Source organism: Paroedura picta, chromosome 8 (assembly GCF_049243985.1).
Source record: "Paroedura picta isolate Pp20150507F chromosome 8, Ppicta_v3.0, whole genome shotgun sequence".
Lineage (NCBI taxonomy): Eukaryota > Metazoa > Chordata > Lepidosauria > Squamata > Gekkonidae > Paroedura > Paroedura picta.
Genome location: NC_135376.1, coordinates 25,603,400 through 25,628,314, shown reverse-complemented (window position 1 = coordinate 25,628,314; position 24,915 = coordinate 25,603,400). Strand labels below are relative to the sequence as shown.

Here is a 24,915-nt window from a genome sequence, read left to right as displayed (position 1 = left end):
AATATCACATAGGTAACTGCTCCTGTGATGAAATCTGGACTGAAAATTGATTGGAGTGTGTATAATCATTAATCTCTAACCCGAATGTACAGATAGAACATTTACCACACCTATGATTTCCCGAGGGTAATGTCAATGTATTCTCTTGTGTCAAGTGAGGCGTTAAAAACTCCCCGATGTTGCCTCCTCGGTGCCAAGCCAGGAGAAGTTTAGTTTGGCAGCCTGGAATCTGGACTACCAAGTGCCAGTGTCTATAAATGATGTTAACTGCCCTACCCTCCTCCTCAGAGTCCATTTATTTGGGAAACCCTTTCAGATCTGTCAACAAACATTAGGGTTTCACAAAACTCTGGTTGAGAAAACAATGCAAATATAAAGTTAAACAATGCAAATATACCAACTCATTTTTCATTTGCTTCCTCAAACCCATATTGTGCAATGGCTAGACACATGGAAGTAATAAGCACATGGAAGTGTGTCTCTTTGGCAATGCAGAGGATACTAGCAATGTATTTGCTATTGCATTTGTTCTGTTTCTGGGAAGAAAGCCCTGTGAATTTGGAAACCATTTCACTACATTCCACTTCAACTTGGTTAGGTAATTGATGCATAAGTATTAAATCAAAGAGCCGTGCCCTGGCAGTGTATACTCCAATAGTTTTTCCTGTTAGCTTAGACCAGAATTTTCCATTGTTTATACTATGTGAAGTATGAATATTAAAGGCAGTGATGCTGTAAATATACCCCTCAGTGATTAAGGGTACTCAAGGAATTAGTATTTGATTTCTCCTTAATGGTTGGTCCATGCTGTCAACATAGCAAATATGACGGGGAAGATACTCATGACCAAAGGTTTGTAGAGCCCAAGAGAGCCGGTTTGGTGTAGTGGTTAGGAGTGTGGACTTCTAATCTGGCATGCCGGGTTCGATTCTGCACTCCCCCACATGCAACCAGCTGGGTGACCTTGGGCTCGCCACGGCACTGATAAAACTGTTCTGACCGAGCAGTGATATCAGGGCTCTCTCAGCCTCACCCACCCCACAGGGTGTCTGTTGTGGGGAGAGGAATGGGAAGGTGACTGTAAGCCGCTTTGAGCCTCCTTCGGGTAGGGAAAAGTGGCATATAAGAACCAACTCCTCCTCCTCCTCCTCCTCCTCCTCCTCCTCTTCTTCTTCTTCTTCTTCATGTAAACAAGCACACAGAAACCAGGGGCTTGAAAACAGAAATCCATAGTTCATAGGGACCATAGATTTAATTAGAAAACTGAAACCATCAGAAGGAAAAACTGAACCCAAATGGAACATATCCATTCTCTGACAAACACCAAGCTCTGTTTGGTGTAGTGGTTAGGAGTGTGGACTTCTAATCTGGCCTTCCAGGTTTGATTTTGCACTCCCCCACATGCAACCAGCTGGGTGACCTTGGGCTCGCCACGGCTGTTCTGACCGAGCAGTAATATCACCACTGTCTCAGCCTCACCCACCCCACAGGGTGTCTGTTGTGGGGAGAGGAATGGGAAGGTGACCATGAGCCACTTTGAGCCTCCTTCAGGTAGGGAAAAGCGGCATATAAGAATCAACTCTTCTTCTTCTTCTCTAGAGTATACAGAAAATATTAAAGCTACTTTTCTGTATATTTTGCTGAGCCCTGAATGAGTTGACCTTTTAATCCTCTCTCACAATCTCCTGTTTTTCCCAAGAAAGATCCACAACCAGGTTGATGGTAGTGGTCAGGTGTACCGATTTCTAGGTTTGATTCCCTGCTCTCCCACATGCAACCAGCCGGGTGACCTTGGGCTTGCCACAGCACTGATAAAGCTGTTCTGACCAAGCTGTAATATCAGGGCTCTCTCAGCCTTATCTACCTCACAGTGTTTATCAGTCTTTTGTAGGGAGAGGAAAGGGAAGGCAATTGTAAGCCCCTTTGAGACTCCTTCTGTAAGAGAAAGGCACCGTATAAGAACCAACTCTTCTTCTTTTTCTCATTAGCTGGGAACTGGCACTCATCCCTAAAAAGATGAGAAGGACTGCAGGAGGGATATGGAGAACTCCCTCTCAATGATGCACAGAATATTATGTTATTAACTGGACCTCTGCATACTAATCAAGAGGCAAAGTTAACCACAACTTTCATTGCAGAAAAAAATGAGAACGCAAGTAGATCCCTGATGGATCAGACCATGATCCATCATATCCAGTTTCCCAGTAGCCAACCAGTTGCCCTGGAGGACTCAGTTGGATGGCTTCCAGTTCCACCCTCTAAGTGCTACACCCAATCCATGGACCCTGGGGTATTTGTAAATTTCTAGTTTCCAGCCAATGAGAGGCTGATAGGCTATGGATCCTCTGTGGGAAAACAGGAATGAGGAAGCTGTGAAACAGGGGTTACAAAGAGTTGCCATAGACCATTTCTGCATTAAAGACATACCTTGTTTTAGCCTCCCTTTGGAGGATGTAGCATAGGGTTTTTCAAAAGAGTGTAACTGCAGCCTCCTTCAGTCTCCTCAGAAAAGTATCTGAAATTAGGGTTTCTTCAATTGCGGGTCAGACCACTGCCTCCTTTAGGCTCCCCAGAAAAGTCCATGAGGACAGGGACAGATTTATCATTTCCTGGAGAGGCTTCTTGCTTAATTTTAAGGTCCTGCTTTAAACAGAGCTGCTAGGAGAGAAACCAGCCAAAATAAATAAATAACTTCCAAGTTAGCAGTGCCTATTGAATCCCCCAAAAATCAATATATCAGTCACCAGTTTACAAGCCAAGCCACATTTAAACTATTTTTAAAGAAAATTATTTTCAAAAAAATATTTTCTGTCAAAATATTACAAGATACCTTGGCATGACCCTTCCGAATTGTGACATGACTAGTGAGAAGCTCCTTTCATTGGGTGGAGGCACAGAAAAAGGAAGACCTCTGAAAATTACCTGTGTGTATTAAACCTGCTACTCATTGTTTATCCAAGGATAAAAAAAAAGTGGGCCTCACCCAGCAATATGTCACACAACAAAAAGGAAAAAAAATGCCAGGTGATAATAGATTTATTTTACATACAGTCCTTATGCATTTTGTTGTGTAGGCTTTGTCAGGGGGAATTTATTTTATATTTTATATTTAATACAGATAATACAAAGATTTGATATTTTATATTTAATAACAGAAAGGCCCATGGTAAAATTATTACAAGATTATTGAAGACAATATTAAAGACAAGATAAAAATGATTACATACATTTGTCAATGAACCTTGTAAGATAAAGTATACATTGGACATGAAACAACCCGGTCAAGGGGGTGAGTGAGTTAGCAGATTTTTCGCCTGCCGCCTTAGCAGTTGTAGTAATATAAGTAAGGGTAATTATGGGGGTTTTATAGTGATTTTTTTATTGTCTGTAAACTGCCGTGAGCCCAATTGGGAATCGCGGTATATAAATCCGAATATATATATATAAAAGTATATAAAATCCAAATATATATAAAAGTAAAATACTGACCAGAACATAAATAAGCCATAAAAATAGAGAATATATATGAAGTAAAATACTGACCAGAACATACACCTGGTGCTGGAACTATCAACAGCAATGGAATGCTTTAATAGTAGCTGTGCCATTCATTCCCTAATGACTTAGCTATCTGCTTGTTCTTTATCAGGGACAGCATCTCATGTGGCTGTTTGCTCCAGATCAGATTCAGGTAGAACCTGGTCCTGTGACAGAATGGCATCTCCATCCCCATCAGAGACAGCTGAAGATCTGGGAAACATACATGGCTGTTCTACATTCATCCAAAATAGCACAATGGTTACTAATTGAAATCGCTACAGTTTTGCCGTTATGCACAACGTCATTGACAATCTGCAACACTCCTGAAACCGATCCGCAAAAAGCGCTTTGTTGTAGTGCTTTCAGGGAAATCCCAAAAAGTGGATTCACCCTCCGGAAAGCGCTACACTCCTGCAACCAATCTGCAACACTAGCGGGAAAGTTCTGTGCGTTACCATTGTTGCGGTTTCTGCAAAGTCCCTCCCCCTGGCTCTCTCCTCTGATCTTCCGGTGAAGCGATCACCATTTTTTTTTCTCTGAGCGGGCAGAGATCAACGCACCGGCAAGCCTTCGTTTATCCAGTGAGGCTTCCCCGGCTGCAGTCCCTCTGTTTAAAGTCACCAAGCACAAGCATCATAGAGACCCGTTTGCTGGTTTATTTTCACTTTATTTTGCACACTGTTTTCAGCCGAAAATAGCACCCATGAGGGGGGGGGGATTTTTTTTTTCACTCGGGGGGAGCGTGGCAACGATGAAACGGCAGCTCAAACATCACCTGCTAGCTGGATGGGTCTCTCCGTTGCAACAAATCAACGCATATTCGTTGCAACGTGTGTGTGTGTGTGTTTTTTTAAATCTTCCTTAAAGGGAAAGGGGCTGTTTGGGAGCATGCTAACGGTCGCCCATTGGCTGCTTGACGGCCAGGGGCGGGACACAGCTCAGCAATAGCACTTCCTTTCTAGCGATTTTTGCCGAGACCGGAACCCTGTGGGAAATGATAGAAACGCAACTGGATTCCACTACGAAGGCAGGTATGCATAACAACGAATTCCACTATTTAAAATGGCAATTTTTCGTTCAGCAAACAATTTGCTACATGGATCCCAGTGCGGAATGGCCCACAGTTTTTCAGGTATTAATTAAGTTGAGCTATTTTATTTATTTAAGCTATCCAAAATAGTTGAGACCAAGAAATCCTGAAAATATAGCCACAGTTGAAGTGCATTTAAAGGGCTGTCAGTCCCTTTAAATGCTGTAGTAGTGAACTCTCAGCTTGGAGAGTGTTTAAATGTTAAATGTGTTCCCTTTAAAGTTTAAATGATATCTTTTTCCTTCTACTGGAAACAGTGGAAGAAAGGGGCACTTTCTTTGAGGACCCATGGAATCCAAGCCCTTGACCCAATTAGGTCAGGCAACAGTAGCAATTCCAGAAATTTGGTGCCTGCACTTCAACAAACAGCCCCCTTCCCCAAGCATCAGATACCCACAGACTTGTTCTCCTATATACCCTATGGGGATCATAAGTGCATATATGCTTTATACTTAGTTGTAGCCAAGCAAGAACAACAGTAGCACAAAAGTTTTCTTTGAATGGTTCACAATGCAGAAGTCAACCCTGTTTCCAGGCTCCAACTGTCTTTAATGATGCCCGTTTTCATAGAACATGAAATCCTACAGAAGAAAAAAATAAACTTGTCAATGAAAACCTATTTCCCACAAATCTATTTCTTGCACATAACCCAAGAGAAGAAAAGTTACATTTTTTTAATGGACAGAACGTGACACCCTGCACTGGATACATGTTAATGGAGACTGATAATTTTAAACTGGAAATCTGAAATGGGAACCACACTTTACTGCTCACACTTTTTCAACGTGCTTCCTTCCAAAATCTGTCACATTGTATTTAATGACAAGATAACTCATAATGTCTAATAAAATCCATATAGCTTCCTATACCCATAGATTTCTACATTAAACCAGTGAGAATTTTGCCACAGCTGATTGCTAGGCAGACGGGAGCTACAACATAAATACAGAATGATACCATCAAAGCTAAATTGTTGACTATAATTCTGAGAAGTGCAAGTCACCCCTTCCTCTTTTTGACATTAGATGGCGGCTTGGTGTAGTACCATCATCTGTACTATAAGTTCCAGAAAGGACTCCAGAGTCCATCTCGTGACAATGGGGATCAGGAAAATTATGCTTGCAAGAAAAACCTAAATTACATTATGTCATGCACACACTGGGTCCGCCACCAGAGCTAGCACCAGGGTACACTAGTTCAGAGGCGCCGCTTGGCCCACTCCCGGAGCAGCTGGGAAATATGGCTTCGGACTTGTCCAATGAAGAGCAGACTGGGCCTAGCCAGGCTGAGAAGCACCACTTTGAGCCCACATATCAAGCCCCAGGATAAGACCTAGGGCCTCACCAGAGGAGCAGCAGCACTGGCAGTAGATCAAGACCCCTGGAAGCCCTGGGCAATCACTGGAGCAGCAGCGTCGGCAAAGGTGATCTACCCTGACAGCTGTCATAAGATCAGCATGCCTGGCAGGGTCGATGGGATCCAGCTGCTGTGCCTTCCTCTGACAAGGATGAGCTCCAGCTGCAGTCTCTCTGGCTGAGAGCTGCCCTACCCAGATTCTGGCTATTTCAGTAGAGCCTTGAGGCAAGGCTCTTGGGGTCAATGCATGACTTGCTCTGCCTGTTCTCTGGAACTCATGTCTTTGGTTCATCTTGGTGAAGCTCTGCTCTTGTACTTCTCAACTCCTTGACCTCTGGATCGTCTACCATCCTCATCTCAGCTCTTTGACCTCTGGCATTATCTACCGTCTACACCAGGGGTAGTCAAACTGCGTCCCTCCAGATGTCCATGGACTACAATTCCCATGAGCCCCTGCCCATGTTTGCTGGCAGGGGATCATGGGAAATGTAGTCCATGGACATCTGGAGGGATGCAGTTTGACTACCCCTGGTCTACGCTTTTGCTCTTCAACCCCGGCACTGGCTACTGTTCACGCTTTGGCTCTTCAACTCCAGCTTCGCCTCACCATGCTTCCCGTCCCACACTATGGTAAACTCTGACTTCTCTGGCTCCTGAACTCCCGGGCTGGACTAGGAGCTTTGGCAAGATCTCTGGTCTGACTTCTCCACCCAGTTGCATTGGTGCAGCCCAGCAGGACAGCACACATTAGTTAATTTTTTATAATATCTATACTTCACCTTTCTGCCTTCAAAAGGGACACCAAAGTGAGGAACATATTTAAACATATATAATAAAACCACATCTTAAAAACTATTGTAACCAATAAAAAATATCAGTAAATTAATGGATATAAAAACATTTTAAAAAATTAAAACTTTGGACAGGAAGGAGGGATCACTAAGGAAAAACAAATGAAACACAAAAATAATTCAAGACCAGACTGCTGTGGTCTTTATGCCTCACTCCAGTCACCATCCTGGCTTCAGCACTCTGCACCAACATTTCCAAACACTTCTTAAGGGTGGCCCATAAACAGTGCATTACAGTAAACAAGATACAAAACAAGGCATGCATCATAGAGGCCACACAGTTTCTGCCCAGTTGACTAAGAAGTCAATACTGGTAAAAGGCACTCCTGACCACAGTTCCCAGCTGCTTATCCATATGTAGGTCTAGATTCAAGAACATCCCCAGACTATGGAACTGTTCTTTCAAGGGAAGGGCACCCTACCAGGACTGGTGACACTGTAAATCCCAAATCAGACCTTGTATTCACTGGTAGAACTTCTGGGATGTTAAAGAACATTTGAGACATGGAACCTTGTGGGATTCAGCAGTCCAAGGACTGAGTGGTCATTCCCCAGTACCACCTTTTCAAGCCTTCCTTCCAGGTAGGACCAGAACCACTACAAACGTGCTTCCCTCTCCCATTGTGAAAGAATGTGCTGAGCAGATACTGATGATGATGTAGGATTGAGACAACTCAACTTACGATGAGGAAGCAAGCTCCAAGGAGGACTGCTTTCATTTTAACATCAAGGTCTAGTGGGAACTGGATTCCAAAGTGGTCAGCATCTGTACAAAACTCTTTCCCAAAACCACTCCACTGCTTAGAAATTCTTCCAACTGAAGACTCCCCATTGGTTGTCATCACCTAATTGTTTAAAAATAAGTTTTGAAATAGGAAAAACAAATCATTTCACTCGTGCAGCTACCAAGTCAACAGGTACTGTGATTAAAATAATTTTTTAAAGTACACATATATCCATGGATGTCCATTGTCGTTTGCAAACTCTGCTGTTCTGTAAGTGAGCAGTCATGATGGATACAATGCAAAACAAGCAGATTTGGACATCTTTCAGCATTCAAACAATACTCTATAGCTATTTTGGCTGGAACCATCAAACAAAACTAGTTATTCCAGACCCAAACAGAAAAGTAATTTTGTCATGACCCATTATCAGATTTTAACTGTGGCAGAATCTCAGGTAGGGAAGCTACTAACCTTGAGTCTGGAGACTAGACATTTTCTTGGTACCATTGCAGTGCATATTCTGGTACCAGCACAGGGATCGAAGACCAGGGTGTAAACTGCACGAAGCTTTTATTCAGTCCCTGCCCTCTACACAGAATGCGATTTCCGTTTGGATATGGGGCGATTTAAATTTTCCTTCTGCAGCAAGAAGGATTGATCCGGAGTGACCCTACCTTTATTGTGCGATATCTTAGAGTGCTTTTAAGCCTCAATATTTAAAGGCTGTTTTGAATCTGGGCTCTCCTCCGTGGTAGAGGACCCGTGATTGGCCACAGGTGGTCATGTGACAAACTTGCCTTAAAGGGGAAGCCCCTAATTTTTCTCAATTTTTTTAGGTATTGGATTCTTTTTCTGCCTTCTTCGATCCCCCCCCTTCAAGGATTTTTACCTCCCTCCTCTGACTTCTTTGATCCTCTTCCCCCCCTTCAAGAAAACAAAGAAAGAGTCTTCATTTGCCTCCCCCCCTTCTGAACTATCCTAACCACATGCAGAACACTTTCCTGTTTCAATGGGGAGGGAGGGGGGAAGAGGAAGATCCGAGTTCAAAGCAATCTGAATTCAACAGGATTGACAATGGAATAAACAAAGTAAGTGCAGACTCTGCCCAGGTCTGCCTTTAACTCCTGATCTTGCCCAATTTACCTGCTCTGCAATCTCCATCCCACGTGGCTTTTGTCTTGCCCCCCCCTCCCATCAATTGCAAGCATTTTTGCTAGTCCTCCTTTCCTCACTAGAAAAAAGCAGATAGTATCTAACTTCATGTTAGCCATTCTGATCTTGGAGGAAGCTTTGGATAAAATGAAGTAGCCGGTTTAAATGTTAAGCTAAATATCATCAACAAGCAAACAACTCCTCCACCCACCATAACTAATTCAGCCCTTTGCCATTTCCCCCCAAACTTTGAACAGTCCCAGTTTAAAATGTCAGATTTCAATCCACAGCAATACAAAGGCCATTAGCCAACATGATCAACCATTGAACATGGTTTGCAAGACTACCTTACCTCAAAATCATCACCCGCAGTGCAGCCACATAATCCACAGGACCCAACAAGTTTAAATACTACTTCTTGTGCTTCATTCTGGATACTGAATTCAGTCAAGCAAGGATCCCAGAGCTGTTTAATGTACCCAATTGGTGTTCCTGGAGGTGCCTGAACATCAAGCTTTAAAAAACAAAAAAACAGCATCTTCAGAATAAAACAAATTAAGCTTCAATTTTTATAGCACAAGGAAATTTTCCCAGGCTAGTCATTGTCACCAACGTAGCTTGAATTTGCATTCTTTTTTTTTGTTATGTAATGATTTTTTTTATTTTCATAAAGATAGAAATATAGGATGCAACACGAGTTATTGATACAAAAAGCAGTAAATAAAATATAATCATCATTTGAAAATATACGACCCCACATTGACTCCACAGAGATATAAACTTTTGCACAAAACTCTAAGAGCCATGAGTCTAAGAGCCATTCACATTTCCACTACATTAAAAAAAAAAGGCCTGTTTAGATATACAAAAGAAAAGTTATTATTAATCAACTTACTTGAGAGATCGTAGACCTCACGTTAACTGCTTGATACAATCTAAGAGCTATCCTGGCAGATATTTCTAGGTTTAAGTTAGATGCTTAACATTAAACATTTCTTATAGCACAGTATGAGTTTTGGCCCTGTATAAGTACCCTGATGAAGGGAGAGGAAAGTAGGGCTTTGCCTTAAAGATGTACAAAGAAAAAAAATTACAAAAGGATTTCATAATTTCTCCTTATCCTTAATACAGATACATCTACAAAACCATTTATACTTGACCCATTCTAAGAGCCATCCTGACAGATATAAGTTGAGAGCTTTGCATTTTCTACAGATCAATATGAGCTTTGGCCCTATAACAATACACCAATAAAAAAAATAAGGGGGGAAAGCCCCATTTTATATTTCCAACACTAACGATTATATTACCTATATGCCTACTAAGGAAAAGAAACAAGAGAGAAAAAAGGCACTGCTTCCCCTTTTTCATAAAAATAGCAATGTAGGATACAGTATATGTTGTTAATACAGAGAATAATAAGATTTCCAGGTTTAGATTAAATGCTTAACATTAAACATAGAACAATATAAGCTTTCAGTCTTCTATAGCTTCTCCTTATCCTTAATTCTGATACATCTACAAAACAATTTATACTTGACCCATTCTAAGAGCCATCCTGACAGGTATATTTTCAGATTTAAGTTGAAAGCTTAACATTAAACATTTTCTACAGGTCAGTGTAGGCTTTGGCCCTAGAACAATACACTAATAGAAGAAAGAAAAAATAAGGGGGGAGAACCCCATTTTATATTTCCAACACTAATGATTATATTACCTATATGCCTACAAAGGAAAAGAAACAAGAAACAAGAGAGAAAGAGACACTGCTTCCCCTTTTTCATAAAAATAGAAATATAGAATACAGTATAACATTAAACATAAAACAATATGAGCTTTCGGTCTTCTTAAGGGGGTCTCATCTCGAGGCTTGCTACATCTTGTCGTTCCCGTAGACTTATATTCTGTCCCATTGGCCTTTGGCGTAGAAAGTGCAGTTGTACTCTTTCCCGCAGAATATGCATCGATAGATCTTGAGGCCGTTGCACCTCCTGGACTCCAGTATCAATACAATTTTTTCCCCAAAGAGCTCCTTTAAATCGGTTACTTTCACTGCAGATCCATATTTCTTTTGATTGATTTTTGTACACTGTTGCTTTGAGATGGCTGTATGTCTTTTTAAAAAGGGTGTCCTTATCTGGGCTGCAGAACTCCGGCATCCCATTTTCCGTCTCCAGAATTTCAGATTTCTCTTCTACTGTTGGTTTTCCACCTTGTTTAGAGCTGTCATCAGCCACTGTTATTGATCCATCATTCCTGTTAAAGACTTCTTCCTTGGCATCTTGGATCTCCTTGAAGATATGAATTTCAGATTTCTCTTCTGCTGTTGGTTTTCCACCTTGTTTAAAGCTGTCATCAGCCACTGTTATTGATCCATCATTCCTATTGGAGACTTCTTCCTTGCCATCTTGGATCTCCTTGGAGATATTTTTGACCAATTCATCTATAAATACTTTGAAATCTTGGGTTTGTATCTCTATTAGATGAGCCAATCTTTTTAACATAGACATGTTTTTGACTTTAAAAAAAAACGGCCTCAAACAATTTTACAAGTGGCCAGTAGAGGTCCTCTGTTTTATCCTCTTGCATTCTTGTGAAGAATCCAGTTAATAAAAGATTTCTGCAAACCACCCCCAAAATTACAGTGGGGGTGTGCCACAAAGGAGAAGAAAAAGGCTAGAATAAGTGTCAGCCATTAAGCAACAGTATAGGCAAGGCGATGCTAAAAAAGTAGAAGCTGATCTAAAGAGAGGATTTGGGGAAACAATCTGAAGAAAGATCATTTTGAAAATCCAACTGCGCAGTTTGGGTTTTCCACAGCAACCACGTTTGCAAGGTTAATACATGAAGCAGGATCATTTTTTAAATGCTTTAAGAAAGTTATGATTTCCCAGTAAAGTGACACCTTCCATCCCATCTTATTTATTCATAAATAATACAAAAATAAACCTTTGACGGTCAACTAACATAAATTAAGTTACATAATAAAGGATTCCAATGTCCGTCTCATTTTGATTAAAAAACTCTAGTATAACGGAAGAGAAAACTTAAAACATAAGCCAAGGCACAAGATCTGTTTTACCTCCTCCTCCCAGAAAGAGCCTCTGAGCAGCATAACCGGCTGGCCCAAGCGGTCAGAGATCTCTAGTTTAATTGGCCGCGAGGGCCCGAGCAAGTTTCGCGTAAAGAAGCCGTTCTTCTCAGCTGCAAAGTAGACCATTTGTCCCAGTGCATTTTTTATTTGATACTTGTTGTTTGATTCAATGCTTGTCATGGCTATAATGGAACCAACATAAAGGTAGGCGGATTAGTTCACTCACATTCTTATACAAATATATACTAGCAAAATATAGGGTCGTAACTTCATCTAAAATTTAGTATTCTTGCGCCTTGTAAAAGCATCTGTGTTCGTCACCTTAACAAACAAATACCTCTAAATAGAATTTCTAATGTAAATCCAGTTCAAAGCATTAGTTAAAAAAATATTTGTCTCTAGGCTCATACACTAATATACCTAAACATGCTTAAGCATATATTCATTGTCCTACCCTACACATAAGCTCTAAATACATTTGAGCTGCATTTATTTGAAATGAAAAGTTCCCAAGGAAGATTGCAGAGGTAGAAAACTATTTTTTTTAAATTGTGAGAATTGGATTGTTGCATAAGATGTATATGAAAGCATCTATTGTGGCAGCCATAGGGACAATCCGAAGAGGAAAAGACAAGAGCATGGCATCACCAGCAGGAAAAAGGGAGTCCGTTGCCCACTGATTGCTGGGGTAGCTCATTATAGAAGCTTAGGCAAATGGCTGCTAGCACTTAGTGAAGGAATGGGCAGCTGCAGGCCCAGCTGTGTCCTAGGTTGGGGGGCAGCCTGGGAGGTGTGGCAGGCTGAGCAGTTTGTGAGAAGGGAGTGAATTGTATTGCTTTCAGGGAGGCATGTAGAAGAAGAAGAAGAAGAGTTGGTTCTTATATGCCGCTTTTCCCTACCCGAAGGAGGCTCAAAGCGGCTTACAGTCGCCTTCACATTCCTCTCCCCACAACAGACACCCTGTGGGGTGGGTGAGGCTGAGAGAGCCCTGATATCACTGCTCGGTCAGAACAATTTTATCAGTGCCGTGGCGAGCCCAAGGTCACCCAGCTGGCTGCATGTGGGGGAGCGCAGAATCGAACCCGGCTCGCCAGATTAGAAGACCGCACTCCTAACCACTACACCAAACTGTCTCTCCAGTTTGTAGAGTGGCAGCCATGACCATGATGGTGCTTCTGACCATGACAACAGCAGCTGATGAAGTAACTGTCTGGCAAAGCCTAAACTGGTTGCATGTAGGGATAGAACCTGAGCCATTAGTAGATGATGGCGGCTGCCAATGACAGCTCTTCCTCAATCAGCCTTGGACACACAGCCTCTCAGTGTCAGGCTGAGATTTGCCAGAGGAAGATACTGATGGGCTCCGAAGAGTGGATCAACCAGATCAACCACAGTGAGAGGTGGTATATAAATTGCATAAAGCCACCTCTTTCCTGCATCCCACAGCTGTACCAGTAGCTGTAAGTGATACACTCATGGAAGGAGGGGGAAGGGATGGCTGGCTGGTAGGAGGGAGGGGAAGAAGTGGGCAAGGCATGGCAGGAACACGCCGGGCACCATAGCCCCTGCCACAACCTCTTGCCCTTGATGAGAAAGTGCTGAACAAGCTGGCTTGATAGAGAAACCACAACTGTGGATAGGAGCAAAGGAGGAAAGCACAGAGATTATTTGGTTTCTTCCATCCTCTTTTAGCTGTGTGTTCAGATATTAATTTGAGTTTTAGCTTAAAAAAAAAAAGTCCACCGGAGTGAATTTAAAAAAAAAATGAGGGAGTGAAATTCAAAAATAAATAAAATTATGATGTTCATAAATTTAACTTGTCATGGGATTACTAAGACACCCAGGTTTAGAAGCATGTGTAAGACAGCCCTTTGTAGAACAAATTAACGCAGAATGTATCAGACAGAGAGGAGCCTTCAAAAGTCAATAATATGTAATATTAGAACAAAGGTATGCTAAAGCAGTGAGAATTCAAAATATACAAGAGGTTACCTATTTTCATCTGTGAAATGATGTCACTGTCTCTGTGTTTGCCTCAGTCATGAGTAGAGTGAGGAGGCACATAGTTCAGCAAGGTGCAAATAACATTGCATGGTCTGACCCTGTATGTTCTGCATATTATATGACCCTAGCTTCATTGATAGACATTCTGTTTTATTAACACATTCACTATTCTCGACAAGGACAAGAAGTTGCAGTGAGGACCACCAATGCAGTGAGGCCACCACTTCACAGGACAAAGAGGAGATGGGGGGTGGGGGGTTGGATGGCTTTTTCAGCCTTGTCACTCCACCCCCTCACTCCCCCCTGCCATCATGGCCAGGAAAAGGTGTCCATTGCCACCTTTGGTGTCTGGCCTGTTTCCACCATGCCTCACCTGCCTCTTCTTCCCCTCTCCACAGCCAGTTGTCCTCTCCCCCTCTTCCTGTGGGTGTATCACTTACAGCAAATGGCACAGCTGTGGGGTGTGGGATATAATATAATATCCACTACTTTAATATTCACTATAATCATGCAGTCTGATTAGATGCAACTCATGTTTATGTAAACAATTTACATTGTATTTTAGGGGCTACAAATGGGCAATGTTTTTGCAAATCAAACAGAAGAAGCTGAAGAACAAGTATTTGAGATGTACCAAGAACCTCAAGTAGTGTAATAAAATACACACCTTCCAGAAATTCAGTCTGCTGATGAATTAATATCTGATCAATCTGTCACAATGGTTTAAAAGAAAAGCACATATTAAAACTGCAATATGAGTTAAAGTTTCATATTCCCAATTATTTTCTATTCTGTCCCCATGATCTCATGACTTTGGGTACCCTATTATTAAACTACGCGACCAAACTTCAATGCTCTTAACAGTACCATTGAGATGCCTTGAAACCACTGGAGTCAAGGTATATCAATGGTGCCACTGAAGTACTATACGGGTTTAGCACTATAGCACTCAACTTAGAATGTTCAAACATACAGCGTGCTGAACATTGTGTGATGATAAAGGATCAGGAGGAGAAAACAGCATTGTAGAAAGTGCTATGGACATTTTAAACCACACACCACAGTGATTCAGAAGCAAACAAAGGACTAGAAGAAGAATTGGTTCTTTTATGCCGCTTTTCTCTTTCAGGAGGAGTCTCAAAGCAGCTTACAGTCGTCTTCCCTTTCCTCTCCCCACAACAGACACCCTGTGAGGGAGGTGAGGCTGAGAGAGCCCTGATATTCCTGCTTGGTCAAAACAGGTCACTTTCTCTATCTACTTTTACAACATGGCTACTTGACAGGAGGGCTTCACCTTCAACGACATTGACAAGGATTGTATTCTCAAGGATTTACCATCAGTGAACATTGATAACTGATTTGTTTTGGATTGATTTACAGGAGTAAATTGCTTTTTTTTCTTTTTTTAGTAAAAAACAGCTTATATATCATTTACATACTATTTATTTTAATATCTCAAAAACAACCGTATTCCCAGGGGGCTGGGAATTCAGAAATGTCCCACGTTACTCCATAAGCTTCTTTAGCAACAATGTTGCAATGAGACTGTGTTTTTCCTGACTATATCGTTAATTGAAACCAGTCATATTACTTCTCCTTTGAGATACCTTTCATTGTGAACTTGAGTTCACAACATCATGTAAGTTTAACAACACAGTTTGTTAATAATGAGTTTCAATGTAATTCGCTAACAGTGTAGCAGCCACATAGGGAGGATTTTGTTCCTTTGTCTGGGTCTTCTGTTGAGGTGTTTGTTCTCTACCCGAAGGAGGCTCAAAGCGGCTTACAGTCGCCTTCCCATTCCTCTCCCCACAACAGACACCCTGTGAGGTGGATGAGGCTGAGAGAGCCCGGATATTCCTGCTCAGTCAGAACAGCTTTATCAGTGCTGTGATGAGCCCAAAATCACCCAGCTGGCTGCATGTGGGGGAGTGCAGAATCGAACCCGGCATGCCAGATTAGAAGTCCGCACTCCTACCCACTACACCAGGGGTAGTCAACCTGTAGTCCTCCAGATGTCCATGGACTACAATTCCCATGAGCCCCTGCCAGCAAATGCATTTGCTGGCAGGGGATCATGGGAATTGTAGTCCATGGACTTCTGGAAGACCACAGGTTGACTACCCCTGCACTACACCAAACTAGCAAAGAATCGATACTTCAAGGGTTGTAGGTAGCTAGCCAGTAATGTTTCTTTATTCTGCTTAGCTGTACCAAGAACCTGTCTTGTACCAAGAACCCTGTACCAAGCTGTACCAAGGACCCTGAGCTGGGGCATGTAGTAATAACATTGTTTAAGCAAAATAGCCTACACATTTCCATACTCAACAGCTTGCCATCTGGCACACTAATGAAATACAACTCTGTTGTGTTGATCTTGAGTGATGCTAGGAGAGAGAATAAAGGGTTTTTGTACTCCACTTTTGACTACTTGAAGGAATCTCAAAGCATCTTACAATCGTCTTCCCTTCCTCACCCCACAACAGACACCCTGTGAAGTAGCTGAAGCTGAGAAAGCTCTGAGAAATGTGAGTGGCACAAGGTGTCTTGTATGTGGAAGATTAGGGAACCAAACCCAGTTCTCCAGATCACTCTTAACCATGCTGGCTCTCAACAGAGAAGGGCATATTTGACTCAAGGTGGTGGCACTCTTATCAGAGGGGCAATTAGCAACTTTTTCCCCCAGCTTCCTGACTGGGCTTGTTGTGATCTGGCTGGGGAAGTCACGCTTACAGGAAAATGTGGCCATCCTGCCACAATTTTACATACACTTATATTTTAATTGTTTTAATGTGGTGTTTTAAAGCACTGAAATATGTCCATGTTTTGATGTCTTCTGCCTTGGGGATGGAAAGGTGACACAGAAATCCTTTAACTAAATATAGTACTTCCCATACATATTTTGGGTGTGTGTGTGTGTATATGCATGTATATATGTTCATATATTCTTATTTATTAGGAAAGTGGGTGGAAAAACAAGAAATGTTTATATATAGAAGCTGAAAATACCTGGGCTAAATATTCTAATCCAGGAGGACAGTTCAGAATTGGAGGTGTTGCTGGCATCCAAATTATACCATCAGGTGCATTGAACTGGCCTTGGACAGATGGAGGTCGATGAGCTGGTTGATTAGAAGCAGGCTGTTTTGCACAAATTGGAGTTCCTTGAGAGAGATAAATAAAGAACATAACAAGTTTGCCCTGGATAGACCAGGCTGGCCCAATCTCATCCGATCTCAAGAGCTAAGCAGGGTCAGATCTGGTCAGAATTAGGATCAGAGATGAGCAACAAAGTCTTTATACAGCGGCAAGCAATGGCAAACTACCTCTGGACATCACTTGCCTTAAAAACCCTACAGGGTATCCAAATATCGGCTGCAAAAATCCATTAGGAAAGGGAGTTCTGGCAATGGTTATCATCTTAGGAACTGAATGGATAATATTCCTCCTTACTGTCCACAGGCAGACCCCAGAGTACCAGTGATATGAATCCTTCACCCCCTTTTGCTCAAATAGGAAGGACTGGGAGTAAGCAGTGATGTGGCTAATTTTACAGATGCCACTAAGCTGATCAGGGTGGTGAAAACCAGGGAGGACTATGAAATGTTCAAGAGAGATCTGTCAAAGTTGGGTGAGTGGGCAACATCATAGCAAATGAGGCTTAATGTGGGCAAGTGAAAGATAATGCACATTAGAGCCAAAAATCTTAGCTATAAGTAAATGTTGATAGGGTCCGAACTGGTGGTAACTGACCAGAACACAGATCTTGGTTGAGGTAGGTAATTCACTGAAAAACTTGACTCAGAGTGCGACTGCAATTATTCTGGGAATTATTAAGAAGAGGACTGAAAACAAATGAAGAAGCATCATTTGGAATAGTCCATACAGTTCTGGTCACCGCACCTCAAAAACGATATTCTAGCATTGGAAAAGGGCAACTAAAATGGTTACAGGGATGTAAAATCATCCCATGTTTGAAAGGTAAATAATTTAGGGTTCTTCAGCTTGGAGAAATGACTGAGAGGAGTGACATGATAAGAGATTTAAAAAATTAAGAATTTGGTAGAGAAGGCAAAGAAAAAAGTACTTTTCTCTCTTTCTTAAAATACGAGAACTCTTGGCCACTCAATGAATAAGCCAATGGGATTCCTAATGCTAGAAGATTCTAGAGCAGCAGTTCTTTTGTTGCTTCTGAACTTTACAATTCATCTATCCTTTAGTAAGTATAAAAGTGCTTAGCTAGAAATACTGTACAAAGTCTTTATTTTTCACTCCTAGTATGGAATTTACCTTTGTGCACCTTAATAAAACAAGACACTTGTCCCACAAGTCCCAAAACTTGTCTGTCTCGTGGGAACCATGTGCCTTTCTTGTGTCACTCTAGCATTTAATCTTTTGTGGCCTCTTAGTTCTGGACAGAGTTAAGATTTATTTATTTATTTATTGGATTTATATACTGCTGTTCCCAACTGGGTTCACGGCAGTTTACAGGGATAAAATACAATAAAACCCCATAATTCCCCTTAATAATAAATATTATTAATACCAAGGTGGCAGGCAAAAAACACTATCTATTCCTCACATTAAGCCAGAGGACAACAATCCTGCTGTTCTCCTAGTGGGAATGAGGCACCAGAGCAATCAGATTGACACAGAGAGTCCTAGATCGAATGTCGGGACCCCACACTGGCCCCAACCATATGCCTGGTGGAAGAGCCTCATCTTACAGGTCCTGTGGAAAGCTGACAACTCCAACAGGGCCCTCTTCCAGGAGCTCATTCCACCAGGTTGGGGCCAGGGCTGAAAAGACGAACGTCCTGAGCGCCCGGGACTATCAGTAGATTCGTACCCGCAGAGCAAAAAGCCCTGCAGGAGGCATAAGAAACCAAATGGTCCTGCAGGTAGGCAGGACCCAGGCCGCATATAGCCTTAAAGGTCAATACCAAAAACTTGAACTTGACCCGGAAACAAACTGGTAACCAGTGCAGATGTCGCAGCACTGGCTGGATATGGGCCCTCCATGATGTCCTAGTGAGGACCCTAGCAGCCACAATCTGTACCAGTTGCAACTTCCGGATCAGAGACAAGTACAGGCCCGTGTACAGCGAGTTACAGTAGTCTAGTCTCCTTCAAAGGGCCTCTTATCCGCTGGTCACCTGATTTAAGCAACCAAGACGGACAGGCAAATGGTTGCTCTTACAGAACCTAATAATCTGTCCACTTCGGTTAATGAGAGCCACCTGAAGCCATCAAATTCAGTTCGCTAACTGTATCAATCGTGGCAGGTAGGTTGTGGTGGAGTGACAGAACTTTGTCTGCGAAGTAGCTCGATAAAGCCGTACAGCTTAAATCCAATTTTCTTATCGTTTGACGATTTTCCTCGAGGGCAGTAAGAGACGGAAGTACCCTAAATAATTGTGCCAGGTGAGAGCTCGCGGACACGATTTCCATGGCGTAGAAATCTTGTTTCGCCACTTTGACTGCATTCTCATAAGCCTTCATAAGCGTGCAATTAGATGTTCTTATAACCTCAACACAAGTCTTCTTCCACACTTGCTCAAGCTGTCTCACTTCCCTCTTACTCTCCCGAAGCTTCCAGGTATACCATGGAACCTGTTTGAGGCGATAGCGGAGAGGGCGCCTAGGAGCAATCTTGTCAATAGCGGCTGTCAGGCGGGACTGCCAGTCCTCCATCAAATCCGTTAACGAGACGCCGGAGGGCATCAGGTCCCACAGAACATTCAGGAATCTCTTGGAATCCATAAGTCTCTGCAGGTGGACTAAAATCTGTCCGTCACCCAAGCGGGGAGGGGGTGGTATCCTCAGTCGAGCCTTCAGATGCCTGTTTAAGCCCCTGATAGACCCCAAAACTGCCTCTGGGATTTGGGTGGCTGTAGAACCATTCAGAGGTGGTGGTGGCCTATCATAGAATATCCATCTTCCTGAATTTTGTAATTGTAATTGTGTTCTTTCCATCTCGTGAATGCTCTCCCAGTGAGAGTCTGTGGACTTGGCCCTGCCTGGTGGGAGTGTAACTACTTATGGCCACAATACAAGCATGCATTTCCCTGAATCAGAATGTTAATATAGACATCCACTTCTTACCTTGAAAGCCTGGTCCCTGGGCATATTGAGGATAGCTGTAATGTGGTCCAGTGTTTCCAGGCCTGTTAGCAGCAAAGAGAAACAGACATTTAAAAATACTTACAACCTCAATTCCTCGTGGTGTACTGTGGCCATGCATTCATTTTTTCATTATGTTCCATCAGTAGTGATATGAGCCTGCTCGCCAAAACAACTATCTTTGAAGTCTTTCTATTTATTTCTGCAGAGATTTCAACACATCAGACTGAAATATTTGTTCAATTAATACTGAAATAATTAAATTTTGAAAACTGTATTCAGTGAAATTTCCCAGTGACCCCAGGAGAATTAGAAATACTTGGCCAGAAAAAACAGAAAAATACATTAACAAAATAGATTAAGATTAAGATGGGTAGTAATAAAATAGGTTACTCACATTTTATTTCAATTGATCCACATACAGTTGTTTCTGGGAAGGGAAAGAATAATTTTTATGTGACAACTCTTCTTAGGGAAGAAGTAGGCTAGGGATGGGAGAGAGGAGCAAGGGAGAATCCCGAAAGCCCAGCTAACCTTATCTACAGGTTCTGAGACAAAGAGTGACTGGACTGGTGAAGTGTATAGATTACATAGAAAAGCTCCACACTTCTAGTTTCCCTGTCAGCATAGTGAAGGCAGTAGAGGAAGGGTTAAGACATCCCACAGTGCAATCGTGGCATCTGGGCTAACATCTTAATATTTACATTTTGCTTTATTGCCCATTCACCATATGGAAAACCCATATTTGAACTGCCCACCAGCAGCTGCAGTGGCTACTGATGGAGTTCTGGATCAGGTTCAAGGTTTTGGTACTGATCTTTAAAGAACTACACAGTCTGGGCCTTGTGGATCTGTGAGACTCCCCCCATATGCTCCCCAGAGAGCATTCCACTCTGCTAACACCAATTTGTTGGTGATTCCTGGCCCTAAGACATCTACCTGGTCTCGACTACAGTTTGTTTGGCCCTGCCCCCAACCAGGTGGAATGTGTTGTGATTTCAAGTCCAGGCCCTGATAGCGCTGCCAGAGTTCCACATGCTTTCCCAATTCTAACATCTTTAAACCGCCCGTGGCGCCACGGGCTATATAATTCGGTAAGCGGGGTAGAGGTGGGATTAGTCCGTGATGAGGAAGGGTCCGGATTGGACATTTCCTCACGACAGACAATCGGAGGGACCGATTCCCAGCTCCAGGAGCTGCGAGCCGCGCACAGCGCGGCTCGCAGTTCCTCCCGGCCCGACGTGGCGAGAGGCGCAAAGCGCCTCTCGCCACGTCAGGCCGCCAACCCAGGGAGCCCCCGGCAGTCGCGCGAAGCCAACGAAACAAGCTCGCCGCCGCCGACCAGCCCGCCACCGCCGACGATGACTGAGGTCAGGACCTAGCGCCCGCTGCATTCCCCTGCAGCGGGCTTGATTACTAGTTCAATATAAGTTCCGGACAGAGCAGTTTTTCAGTGGAACAGGCTTCCTCGGGAGGTGGTGGGTTCTCCATCTTGGATAGCCATCTGTTGGAAAGGCTGATTCTGTGAAGACTCAAGGGGGCAGCAGGTTACAGTGGATGAGCAATAGGGTTGTAAGTGTCCTGCACAGTGCAGGGGGTTGGAGGTCTCTTCCAACTCTATGATTCTATGAGATGTGAAAAGTTAAAAAAAAAAAACCCATCAAGGTGCCACTTCAATATGACCCTTGCTGAGTACAATGAACGGAGGCACAGAAACATCTATTTTCCATCTCTTTGTCTCAGCTACACATGGCAGCTGAAGGAGCCCAGACAGAAGCCAGGCATCAGTATAATCGACCAGACTCTGCCTCCCCCATTAGATGGTCTCTGATTAGATTAAACCGATTTCCCAGATAGTTATCTCCCGACGTAATTCTGGTGGTTTTACAGTCACTGCAAGCTGACCAGAGGGAAGGATCTTCGTATCTGTTCACACCCGTGAGACACCAGAGCGTGATTTTCCACTTGGTTTATTTGTTGCTTTATTAGTACATTAGCGTCATTATTGCAGTACATGGCATTCTCTGGCAAATGGGAATGGGCGTCTATTTCGGGAGGACAGGGAGGATTTTTTAAAATTATTATTATTATGAATTGCATCACCCATAGACTGAGATCATGCAAGAGGAAATAAAAGTCTCCCCCCCCCAGACAGGAGAGTGCCAGCTTGGCAGGGTGCCAGCTGGCTCACGTCATTGTTTTGTGCTGCTTCAGGCTAGGCAATGTCTTGATCAATCTTTCTTCCTCTCCCTCCCCCCCACCCCCTGCTTCTTCCTGGCTTCACTGAAGGATTCACATGGGGCCAGCCTTTTTTCTGGTGGGTGGCAGCTGATTTTTAGAGCCCTGCTCTGCTTCCTCTGGACTGTTCTGCAAATGTATTTTAAATTACGTCACAATCAGCTCTCCGAGAACTTGACATCCTCTTGCTGACTCTTCTGTCAGTACGGAACAGTCTATAGCAGGCTTTTGCAATTTTTTACCATTGAGAAACCCATGAAACCTTCCTTTGGCTTTGAGAAACCAGGAAGTAATGTGATCCTGCAAAATATGGCTGGAAAGCATAGCTGTGCACGTGCCCATCCTACTCCATCCCACCCCCTCCAGGCCCATCATTAGCCATTTTGGGAGGAGGGAGGGGGAGTTGACATGATTATATATGTTCATATCACCTGATAAAACGTTTCACACATTTTAAAAACATATAAAACATTAACCACAAAGCCTGCTATATGGAGGCATACAATGGGTGCTAGCACTGGCGGACCTGTGAATGCTGCACAATTGGGGCAGCACCAGCATGCCGAGGGCCAGTGGCACTGGCAGGCCCCACATACACCACATTCTGCCCCTCAGATCGGTGCGGTGCTGGCATGCACAGGCTGTTCCAAGAGGTGGCAGCTCTCTGAGGCTCCACAAACTCCACACACCAGGTCCACCCTGGTTGGGGCAGTGCATGGCATTCATGAGGTCTCACGGCCCCCCATGGCGGGTGCTTAGGCTGGGATAGAGCCGCATCCCAGGCTCTCCCCACCTCCGAGCCCCCGCTCTCCAGATTGTTTACCATCTGGAGGTATGCCAATAGAGTGGGCAACTCAACTTCCCCATGAAAGAAGATGGAGGGGGAGGCAGCCATGGACAGGATAACCTACCTGACTGGTCATTCCTAGGATAGACAGCCAATCAGGCAATGAGTCATCCTTATACAATCTTGGTTTTGGGAAATCTTTCCAGGGCCATCAATAAACACCAGGGTTTCATGATACCCTGGCTGAGAAAGTGTGGTCTAGACCTGCAGAATCAGAGGAAAATGTCTATCATCCCAAAACACGGCATGAAGGCAATACCCTTCCCTGATGTTTTCCCACTCAGCAACCTGAGTATGCGTTTTTTGTACCCATCCATCCCACTTTCCTCCCAAATAAGTGCCTTATTACTGCAACTGTCCAATAGAATTTTTTTTCATAGCTCCATGGACTGAAAAAGGAAATAGTAGGAAAGTCTCAATGAATGAAGTCTACTAATGGTGGGATACACCCCATTGTCTGCTCTGCTGGCCAGTGGCCCTCCAAAGCCTCAGAAGTCATTCCCCAACACTTACAAGTCAGAATCCAGCAATTCTGCACAAAAGACACTTGCCCTATTAAATGTACCCTGGGACAGCATACATAAGGAAGCATTCAGTAACTGAATTATGTTTACAAAAACCTTTGCTAGAACCATTAATGCTATCCAAAACCTGAAATACCCTTTATTTTTTCTAAGCAAAGATTATACTTTAAGCCTCTAAGGTAACTGTGCCAATATTGGAACAAAAATATTCCATACTAAAACAAAAGCTACCTAGTCCAGTCTTTTAAGAAAGGCGCAAGAACCGGAGAAGGGACCCATCGCTCTCACTACCCAGGCTGCTTCCCCCTTAGTGATCTCGGGAGGCAGACAGGACGGGAAAGCAAAGCGCTCCACACTCTGGGTACGCCGTTTGCGGAACTGGAGGCTCAAACCATCCCAGACTCGTAAGCGAAGGGTTGCCTAAGAGGGGCATCGCATCGCGTCGGCCTCGGGAGGAAGCCCAAGGAGATCGAGAGATCTGCGCACTACCTTCAGAAGTGATGGGGGGAGCACCGCAAGGGCAGCACGGAAAGAAACGAAAGCGAAACCACCTCGCCAGCGTCCTCTGCCCCCTCCTCACTGTTGAAAGCAATTGGGGGAGGGGGTGTCTTGGCAGAGCGCCATGCACCGGATCCCGTTTGGTGAACTGGATGGGAGCAGCCGGGCGCACACGCTCGTCTGAATGGCCAGCCGCCTCCTGTCCCTTCTTCCCCCCTCCCCCGCTTTTCCCAGGGGGCGCGGTCAGTACCTGGCTAGCTCCGTTGCTTGCCTCTGCTGGGCCGTCCGTGTCCGACGGACGGTAGCGCTTCGGCTCCTCTCCACGGGAAAGGGGCGGCGAGAGGAGGAGGGGAAAGAAAGGGAGGAACGAAACGTCAACAAGACGGACGCGGGCGAAGGCGGCTGCTTTTCCATAGAACAGCATCCTCACGTTGGTCCAGGTTGCAGGAGGGCGTGCCGCGAGGCTTAATGGCCGCTTCAAGGAGATTGGGAAACTGCGTGAGAGAGGGGGAATGTGGAATCGATGATTTTAAGCGGCTCCTCATGAATGCATACGATTTTTTACAATGAGACGAAATAAAACCACCATCCTACTGGACGGCTCCTGGGCACGTGGGGGTGATGGTAGATGGGGATTTTGAAGGACAGATTCCAAATGCCGTTGTGCCCCCACTAAGGTCCCTGTTCTCCCCAAACTCTTGCCCCAGATCTCAGGAGTTTCCCAGCCTGGATCTGGCAGTGTTTCTCCCCAGCCCCACGGTTGCCCATTTTCGCCTGCCTCTGGAGAGGGATGCAGAGGGAAGAGGCCAGATCCAGGTTGTGAAATGCCTGGAGATTTGGGGATGGCACTGGGAGAGTACAAGGACCTCAGTG

The 24,915-nt window shown here is 43.8% G+C and overlaps 1 protein-coding gene across 4 annotated transcripts in view; it reads right to left on the bottom strand.

Annotated features, from left to right (window-relative positions):
• The window catches only part of LOC143843131 (phospholipid scramblase 1-like), a 29,109-nt gene extending 4,590 nt beyond the window's left edge, over positions 1–24,519 (bottom strand). For 2 of the 4 annotated variants that reach the window (XR_013233467.1, XR_013233468.1), the window contains exons 1-10: positions 24,293–24,518; positions 20,333–20,365; positions 19,918–19,979; positions 16,822–16,976; positions 14,480–14,522; positions 11,797–11,990; positions 9,067–9,228; positions 7,521–7,682; positions 3,544–5,211; positions 2,428–2,655 (exon numbers count right to left, since the gene is read on the bottom strand). Coding sequence is in view for 1 of the 4 variants with exons in the window: in XM_077348752.1 (XP_077204867.1) it covers positions 5,179–5,211; positions 7,521–7,682; positions 9,067–9,228; positions 11,797–11,990; positions 14,480–14,522; positions 16,822–16,976; positions 19,918–19,979; positions 20,333–20,334 (813 nt within the window). In the remaining 3 variants the exon portion in view is untranslated. Of the gene's footprint in view, positions 1–2,427; positions 2,656–3,024; positions 5,212–7,520; positions 7,683–9,066; positions 9,229–11,796; positions 11,991–14,479; positions 14,523–16,821; positions 16,977–19,917; positions 19,980–20,332; positions 20,366–23,084; positions 23,225–24,292 lie in introns of those variants that run through there. The other 2 variants (XR_013233469.1, XM_077348752.1) reach the window with 2 other exon arrangements.
• Between the last annotated feature and the right edge of the window lie 396 nt (positions 24,520–24,915).